The 9,647-nt window shown below is 37.3% G+C and overlaps 1 protein-coding gene across 1 annotated transcript; it reads right to left on the bottom strand.

Annotated features, from left to right (window-relative positions):
* Positions 1-8,851: 8,851 nt before the first annotated feature.
* On the bottom strand, positions 8,852-9,232 carry LOC115891252. The gene has a single exon (XM_030911679.1). The coding sequence runs from the start codon at positions 9,230-9,232 to the stop codon at positions 8,852-8,854; it is 381 nt and encodes a 126-aa protein (XP_030767539.1).
* Between the last annotated feature and the right edge of the window lie 415 nt (positions 9,233-9,647).

Below are 9,647 nucleotides of genomic sequence, written 5' to 3'. Positions count from 1 at the left end.
ATTAAAGTTACAAGAAAGAAAATCCAGAAAAGATACAGTGGTTCTCAAAATTTTAGCAAAAAATTATTTTTTTTTGCAAATTTTCAAAGTAAAATAACTCCGTTATTTTGGACTTATTTGAAAAACGAGAAAATATGTTTCTTTTATCGAGATTAGAGGTGTGTAGTTCGTGAACGAACTAGTTCCAATGAACTATTCCGACCCCGGAATGAAAGGAACTAGTTCCTGGTTTCTCAAAGAACCAGTACCTAAGAACCTGTTCCGGGATCGAGACTGTGACCGATATAGAATAATATGCGACGGCGACAAATCGGCTAGCGCGCGTAGCCCGATGGTAGGCAGGAGTGGGGAGAGCCAGCCGTACGTTATCGGATCCGGACCTAGAGGAACACTTCTGTCTAGCCCTAGCAGGCAACTATTAAGCCCGACCAATCACGTTAGAGTTTTTGACAAACACAAATGTATTAACACCCTTCAAATAACCACGCTAACCAACCTGATTGGTCAAGCGTAATAGTTGACTGCTAGGGCTAGACATTTCTTAGAGGAACTAAACTAAATAAAAGACTAGTTTACGAACGGATCGGGCCAGCGCGATCGATGCTAGGCAGGAGTGGAGAGTGCCAGCCGTATGCCGTATGTTATCGGATCCGGACTTAAAGGAACAAGAGGAACTAAATAAAAGACTAGTTTCCGCATGGATCAGCCACCGTGATTAATGCTAGGCAAGCGTAGGGAGTGCCATCCGTATGTTATCGGATCCGGACATAGAGGAACTATTAAAAGACTAGTTCACGGGAATCTATTCAGTCGGCAGATTCGCGATATAATACAAGGCGACGACGATGGATTCGGCCTTGTCTATTGCCACAGCCGGCGCGGCGTAATTACCACATTTTTTTAAATATTTTATGGGAATGTTTCACTTTATGTCCCTAAAATTAAGAAATATCTTATAAAACGAAGTTAGACAAAAACAAAAAGCTTGAAGTGAGGAAAAATACATTTTTTCGTAAATTTTTCGTATTATTTCCTCCAATTGATTTGTGATATAGTTTTTAAATTCTGATTTGAGTTTCTTTAATTTTTTTATCTGCTATAAAACTTACCTATATGTTTTTAACATATGCAATTACACGTCTTCTTATATTTCGTACATTATAAAAATTATAATAATCTGTATAATGTTGAATAGTAAACTGGGGGTGAATAGTTCTGACTGAAAACGAAATCCATTAGCAAGCAACGAGGATGTCAATGTTAGTCGGGAACTATTGTGAACTAAGGACCTAGTTCAAGGAAGTATTCCTCTGGAGGAACTAGAACTAAGGAAGTAGTTCCTCCCAAGGAACTAGAATTCCCACCTCTAATCGAGATCTACCACCCCTTAAAATACTTGCACTTATTTCGGCGATACCCTGTTTATAACAATACACGTGATGCGTATACGCAAAGTTGCGAATGATGTTAAGAATAGGTGCCCAGATTGGCGCTGACTACCAGTAAGCGGCAAACCTGCTTGCACTGTGTTCGCACACTTACGCGTGAACTACTCTGGTTTTTGCCTTGTACGTCAAAATAACCAAGCTATAATATATTTTGGACTAAGCGTACTATTGCTTTTTTAATGGTGATTCGAATAACGCTAATATTTGCCTATAAAGTTGTGTGTCACTATCTTAATTTCTATGAAAATTTGACATATCGGTTTTTTTCCGTGTAGTCTTCAATTACTTCAAGTTACTCAATTAGAAGAACAGTTGGATACTAAACATTTATAAAAACTTATTTTGGTCTACCATAAACTTTCGAGGACTCAATTTGGGTAACTCTATCCACGTGCCGAGTTTGGTTCCAATCGACCCATAATTAAGAAAAATCTTGATAATTTCGTCCATTTAGAGGCATCGATTGGTTCGAAACGTCGAGTGCGTCATCCCGTAGCCCGTCCCCAATTATGCTAAAATCGACCTACATTTTTCTTCAATATCAAATTGTTAGTGCCACCCTGATACAGATGTAAACGAAACGTCGCGCGTCGTATCCAACTTTGCATGGTTGGAGCGTGTGGCACCATCGCTCACTTTGTCTAATTATTTGATTGTTGACGTGACATTCTCGACATCGCCCAACTCTGTTCAAAACCATAGAGTAAAATGTGTTACTTTAAGAACACTTATACCGGTATTGACATACATTATATTCAACAAACCGAGATTAAGAAATAAAACTATACCACTAATTATTAAAAATCCACGTTACATATTTCACATATCTAGGGCAATAAATATACCTTCGAATTAAAGCATGAAAAAAATGTCACAAAAGAGGCGGTTTTTGTCAGTGCCACTAAACCCTTATTTATCTATCATAAACCAGTCACTTAATATTATATCTCGCCTTACGGCGATTAAATCCAATTTTATATTTTATATTAATTGGTAATACCTACCTAAAACTGATTAGAACGTTCCTTGAAACGAAATTTTTGTCGTGTGATATATTAATATTCCACAGAAAAATCAATGAAATAATGCATATTTCTTAATATAAACCAATAGCTCTAAAATGTCGTAATCGACAAATATTATTAATTACACCGAATATCTAGGTCCAAAAAGCGGACCGAAAAATCGCGCAAAAAGTTTGATTCTAATTGGTTGACATGTGGCTGAAAAATGTTAATAATATATTCCAAGTGTGTGGTTACTGGTGGCGGCCAATTCAAATTTCGGTGCCTTTTCCTTGCAAGGTTGTCTAAATGACTTTTTTCCGCTATTTAGTCCATTCCGAAAAACTTGTTTTAGTTATAATACTAATTGAATGGTTAGTAACCTAAATTTGGTTTATTAAATACCTGCAGTTATTTTAATATAAGCCTTATTACACTATTTAGATTACAGAAAACAACAATTATCTAGACGTATATGGAAAATTTGGTATGCATTTTCTATTTGTTAGACATTGCTATATGTATATTATTTGCTATAGACATTCAGGAATTCAATTCTTCATAAAAAGATTCAATAAAAAAAACATTTTTCTTCTGGTAGGACCAAACAGGTTAAATAAAAATTTTAAAAAATTTTTATTTCGGTGACCCCAAAATAGTTAAAGTTATTTAATTATTTACATGTACTTAACCATAATAGACCAATCAAATTAGAGGGGTAACTTGGAAGCAAGTGTTGGCAAACTAATTATTTGATTGGTTCATTTGACGTGAAAGTTTTTTAAGGTTTGCACGCCGCTCGACTCGGGAGTCGAGCGTAAAAGATGGTAAAATTCTTGATATTTTTTAAGATTTCCTCCGATATTCCTAAAACAATAATTTTTGATATAATAATAATAATAGCTCCCGTTAATAGCGTTTAATGCCTTGGGAGTAGCAAAGTACAGCTTGCCATGCTAGAGCCGTTCGGTATACAAGGAAGGTAATGTGGCTACAATGGCTAGCACTACGCTTCAACCGACTATTATTACCTCAGGATTGTGAATCCCAAGTACTCATTTAAGGCTGAGTCGACCTAGGTACCTAAACTATTTTTATTTTATTAAAAATATTAAGAAATTATGTTTTTTAACTAAAAATTAAAATTTGCGAGAAAAACCTCATATAATAAATATTTGGAACAACTAATACACAGCTCGGCCTCTCTACTACCAGAAATCAAGAGAAGAATTAAGTTCGCATGGAGTGTTTATGGAAGAAATTCAATCATATTCAAATCTAGAATGCCACTTTATCTAAAAACAAGAACATTCCACCAATGTGTACTACCAGTCATGACCCATGCATGCGAAACGTGGACACTTAAAACGGACATCATAAGAAAACTGCAGGTCGTACAAAGCGAAGGTCATACAAAGAAAGATGGTACCTAAGAGAAATGAAGAGACCTAGAAGAAGCCCTAACCTGAGTTGGGACCATGATATTAATAATAGCTTAAATTTATTTATTCGTGTCCAACTCAGTATATGAAAAAAAAATCAAGAAATACAAAAATACATATATAAAATATACAAAACGGCCAAATTAATAAAAAAAGGTACATCATACATTTAAAAAAAACATAGTCAGACAATCAACATAAATAGAAACAAACTTGTACAGAATTAGACAAACTACAAAAAAAAATATATGCATACAGCGGTTATATACAGGATATCCAGTACTTGGTACACTCCAGAGCGTTGGTATTCTTATAGATAAAGCTTAAATTAGATATAGCTTAAATTAGCAGGGATCACTTGTGCCCGCATAGCCAACAATAGATAACAATGAGCTCAACTACAAAGAGAGCATGTGAGGGAGACTACACCATAATTCGAAATGGTTGAATGAGCTGAAAATGATGATGAAAATTTGAGAAAAAAATTTTGGAAATAGATTCTCGCCTTTTTCAATGTTTCTATAATCAGTGTTAATTTTTAACAATTTTTATATCAACTTTCAGTAAATGAAGTCTATAGATTGCCCGCCGAACTTATCATTGAACGTCATTCCACAGCCGTCTTTGACGCCATTTTTTTTTTCGATCAAATGGTACATATTTTGATATTCAAATGCACTAATTGCGCCATTCACAAAAGTCATTCTAGGTTGAATATACAAAATGCATTTTTTTTTTTTTTAGCATTTTGAAATTTAAATTTTACTCGATTTGTTCTAAACACAACTCTCAAAATAAATTAAACGTAATGATAACCGGCGCTGAAATAAAAAATGAAAGCACATAGAAAGATGTTTAATGGTTTAAATACATTTCCAAAATCGACTAAATATGTATATAATTGGTTTTAGACAAATGGGCTAAGGACACCTTGTACCACCGTATTTCCAACAAATCTGTCATAAAAATGCCGAAAACTGAAAATTCAGATATGCTAATGTCTTGAAACCATAAGTAACAAGTAAACGTACGACCCAGTCACCAATTATGTGCTAATTTCATAACACCGAAAATTCACTTCGTATGTGGTACTGCACTAAATATATTCGAAACGCCGCCAGTCCGAGATTGATTATTATATTTTCAAAATTATTGTGCCTTTCAAATTTATGCCTTTCAAATTTGCCCTGATAAGGCAAAAAAACAAAGTCTCCAAAGCGTGACAAATTCGATATGGGGTACTAACTAGTTCGGCTTTTTAGTACACATATAGAAGGAATTTTGAATTTTGTGAATTATTTTTATTTCAACCTGAAATTTGCCCATTAGTCCGTTACGAATGACACTCAGTTATAATTATTAAACAAGCTTGATAATCAAAATCAAATTTTTAAAGAAAAGTTTTTTTAGTTATTTTTACAAACAACTTTTAATAAATGTTTCTAATATGAAATGTAGGGATCCCATCTATGGAAGGCTAGATAAATTTATAATAGGGAATAAAACTCCCTGTCAAAAAAATTGTATAGCCTTAACGTCCAATTTAGTTATTACCAGGGGACATGGAAGGAGCCTCCACGATTGCAATAGTGTATCAAAATTAGTAAACAAAAAATACTATTGTTGGCGTCCCCTGGAAACGTCTTCTTTTAGACGGCCAATCCTTCCACCACCGGACCGAAGTGTACGAACCAACATGAGAAATAATCATCAAGGGTTCTTCTCAGAACCGACCTTGACGATGGCGTCCATAAATATAGAGGGTATTACGAATAGCAAACAGGAATTATTATCCGATTTTTGCAGAATTAATAAATGCGATGTTCTGTGTATTCAGGAGACACACAGGGACCACACACAAAAACAACCTAATATCCCTGGCATGCGATTGGCCATTGAACTACCTCATAACAAACATGGGAGTGCAATCTTTGTCAAACCTGACAAAGTAATTACATCAGTTGGGTCATCAAACACAAATAACATCGAAATATTAACAGTGGAAATTGGAAATTACACTGTCACTTCCGTCTACAAGCCCCCGGCAGAAACCTTTATCTTTACACCACCATTGAATTTCGATTCTCAGAAGGTTAAATTCGTCTTGGGTGACTTTAATAGCCATAGCCCAGCCTGGGGATATACAGATTCCGACACGAACGGAAGCCTGGTCGAAGAATGGGCAGAATCATGTGATCTTACCCTTATACACGATAATAAACTTCCACATTCTTTCCACAGCAACATCTGGAAACGTGGATATAACCCCGATATATGTTTCACTAGCCTCGCATTGGAAGGGCAGTGTATTAAAAGAGTATACCATCCCGTGCCTAAAACTCAGCACAAACCAATAGGAATTGACGTATACGCAGCCGTCAGATCACCAAATATTCCATTTAGGCGTCGGTTTAATTTCAAAAAAGCCAACTGGCAGAATTTCTCTAGTGAATTGGATTCAGCTATTAGTGAACTGGAGCCCATACCAAAGAACTACGAACGATTTATTGATCTAGTGAGGCTAGTCTCAAGACATACAATACCAAGGGGTTGCAGAGAACAATATATTCCTGGTCTTTCTAACGATTCTAGAGAACTGTTAACCAGGTACAAAGAACTCTTTGAGAAGGATCCTTTTAGTGAAGACACGCTAGAATGTGGCTCAATGTTAATGCAAGAACTGAGTAATTCCAGACAGCAAAGATGGATAGACAAGATAGAGCAAATTGATATGACTCACAGTAGTAAGATCGCATGGAATTTCCTAAAAAAACTTGATGGCGACCCAATTGAAAGGAAACAAATCGGTAACATCAAACCTGACCAGATTGCCCACCAGCTGCTGAAGAATGGAAAGCCCGAAAAGAGAACTAGAATACCAAGATTAGAGAGAGATCGAGCAAACGAGATTAACATCCTGGAGAATCCCTACAGTTTAAAAGAACTCAATTACGCTTTAAACAATATGAAAAACGGAAAGGCAGCAGGCGTAGACGATTTGTGTACCGAGCAGATTAAAAACTTCGGCCCAGCAACAAAAATGTGGGTTTTGAAATTTTTTCAAGAATGTACCGACAGCCACAAAATCCCGAAATCTTGGCGAAAATCTAAAGTTGTAGCACTGCTGAAACCGGCTAAAGATCCAGGACTGGCCAGTAGCTACAGACCGATCTCCCTGTTGTGTCATTTGTACAAAGTTTACGAGCGAATGATTCTCAGACGCATGGAGAAAATCGTAGAATCGAAACTTATTCCTCAGCAAGCGGGCTTTAGGCCGGGAAAATCATGCACTGGGCAGGTCTTGGCTCTTACAGAGCATATCGAGAGGGGATACGAGGAGAAGCTGATCACTGGAGTCGCTCTTGTCGATTTAACCGCCGCATATGATACCATCATTCATAAACACCTCCTAACTAAAATATATGCTACAATTAAGGATTATAACCTGGTAAAAGTGATCGAGACAATGATGCAGAACCGACGCTTTTGTGTCACTCTGAACAATAGTAAGAGCAGATGGAGAACTCAAAGGAATGGGCTGCCCCAAGGAAGCGTCCTGGCGCCAATGCTATTTAATATATATACCAACGATCAACCTCTCCCTGCCTACTCAAAACATTTTCTTTATGCTGACGACCTGGCAATAGCTGTACAAGATACCAGCTTTCACAGCGTCGAACAAAAACTGGAAGGTGCACTTAACACAATGGCTAGTTACTACGACCGGAACTCACTTAAACCCAACCCTTCCAAGACGCAGGTTTCCGCTTTCCACCTACGCAATAGAGACGCTGCAACAAAGCTTAATATCTTGTGGAGAGGTAGTTTGCTGGAGCATACAGAAAAGCCGAAGTATCTCGGAGTGATACTAGACAGGACCTTGACATATAGGTACCACTGTCAGAAAACTCGCCAGAAAGTCAGCGCTAGAAATAACATTTTGAGAAGGCTAACTGGAAGCAAGTGGGGCGCAAATCCATCTGTCTTAAAAACAACTGCACGGGCTTTATGTTTTTCAACGGGAGAATATGCCTGTCCTGTATGGAATAGATCGAGCCATGCCAAACAAGTTGATGTTGCTTTAAATGAAACGTGCCGAATAACAACAGGGTGTATGAAAGCAACAAGCTTATTTCAACTTTACAGAGCCTCCGGATTTGCAGCTCCCTCACAGCGGCGCAAAGCGGCTGAACACACTGAAAAGTTTAAACAGATGTTCGACGAGCGCCATCCGCTTTTTGGCGAGTTCCAAGGATCAAGCAGACTCCGATCTCGGAAAAACTTTTTAAAAACTGTTCAAGAAGATCCACCGCTTGATTATCCTCTTAGAGAAGAAGATTCTGCAGGCCAACATCTTGATTGGGTCACGTGGAAGTCCCTAAACCGCATCAGAACAGGAGTAGCGCCTGTTAAAACCAACAAAGCGAAATGGGGACTTATCACGGATGAAGACACAAAATGTGAATGCGGCGAAATCCAAAATATGGAGCATCTGCTGTCATGCATAAGATGCCCTCATACATGTACCCTTGAAAATTTATGGAACGCCGATGAAAATGCTTTAGACGTCGCCCGGTACTGGGCTAAAGAATTTTAAATTATAATTGTACATTATGTACCTATATGGTCCGGATACGAAAAAGTAAAAGTAAAGTAAGTTATTACCACAGTCACACTGTGACATAAAGGGAAGACATGTGGCTATCTATTTCAAAAATTGAATTGTTCGAATGTCATATAATATGGCCCGTAGCTGTCATGAAACTGAGCTATTAAAAATTATCATAAATCATTTTCTCTCAGGGGAGAAATTTATAAATAAGAAAATCGGGTATAATATAAAATTGTATATATATATATATATATATATATATTTGATTAATCTTATAAAAATACCGTTACTGTACTATACAGATTATACAACTAAATTGTTACGTTGCCTTCCCAGTCTTAATCGTCAGCCATCTCTGTCGTACACGAGATCTTCTTCGATATTCCGATCTCTCATCGCCTGTCGTATACCATCGTTCCAGGACCGACGCGGGCGTCCCCTTTTATTTCTTCCAGTGGGTGACCATTTGAATACACGTTTTGGCCATCTTGTGTCCTCCATCCTCATTAGATGACCAAACCATCTCAAACCTCTTTTCTCTATTCGTTGAATTACTGTTTCTTGTGCCGATATTCTGTTTCTGATTTCCTCGTTTCTCACTCTTTGTAATCTGGACACTCTAGCGCTTCTACGTAAGTAATCCACCTCTACAGCCAATATTCTCCGTATATCTTCTTCTCTTAGGGCCCATATCTCACTCCCATAGCATAAGACCGATTCTACCATTGTTTGGCCAATATGTTTTTTATTCTTTATATTAATATGTTTGTCCCACCAGATTGAGTTTAGTGCCCCTACCGCTCTCCTCGCGTTCTGAATTCTCTGTCGTATCTCTGTCCAACCGATTCCATTTTTATCAACTATAGCTCCTACATATTTGAATGTGTCTACCTGTTGTATTTCTGCCTTGTCGTCAATAAGAATATCAAATTTGGCGTCGGAATTTAATACCAAGTATTCTGTTTTTTCTCAACTGACTTCTAGACCCCATTCCTGATACTCAGTATATAGTCTCCTGAGCATAAACTCCATGTCAAAGGAATCTTGAGCAAATACTGCTTGATCGTCTGCAAAGTTAAGTGTCAGAAGATGTTCCTCATTAATTGGAATACCCATTCCTTGACATGATCTCTTCCACATC

The sequence above is a fragment of the Sitophilus oryzae genome, unplaced genomic scaffold, assembly GCF_002938485.1.
Source record: "Sitophilus oryzae breed Bouriz unplaced genomic scaffold, Soryzae_2.0 scaffold_980_pilon_pilon, whole genome shotgun sequence".
NCBI classification, from domain to species: domain Eukaryota; kingdom Metazoa; phylum Arthropoda; class Insecta; order Coleoptera; family Curculionidae; genus Sitophilus; species Sitophilus oryzae.
This window is presented reverse-complemented; position numbering and strand designations above follow the sequence as displayed.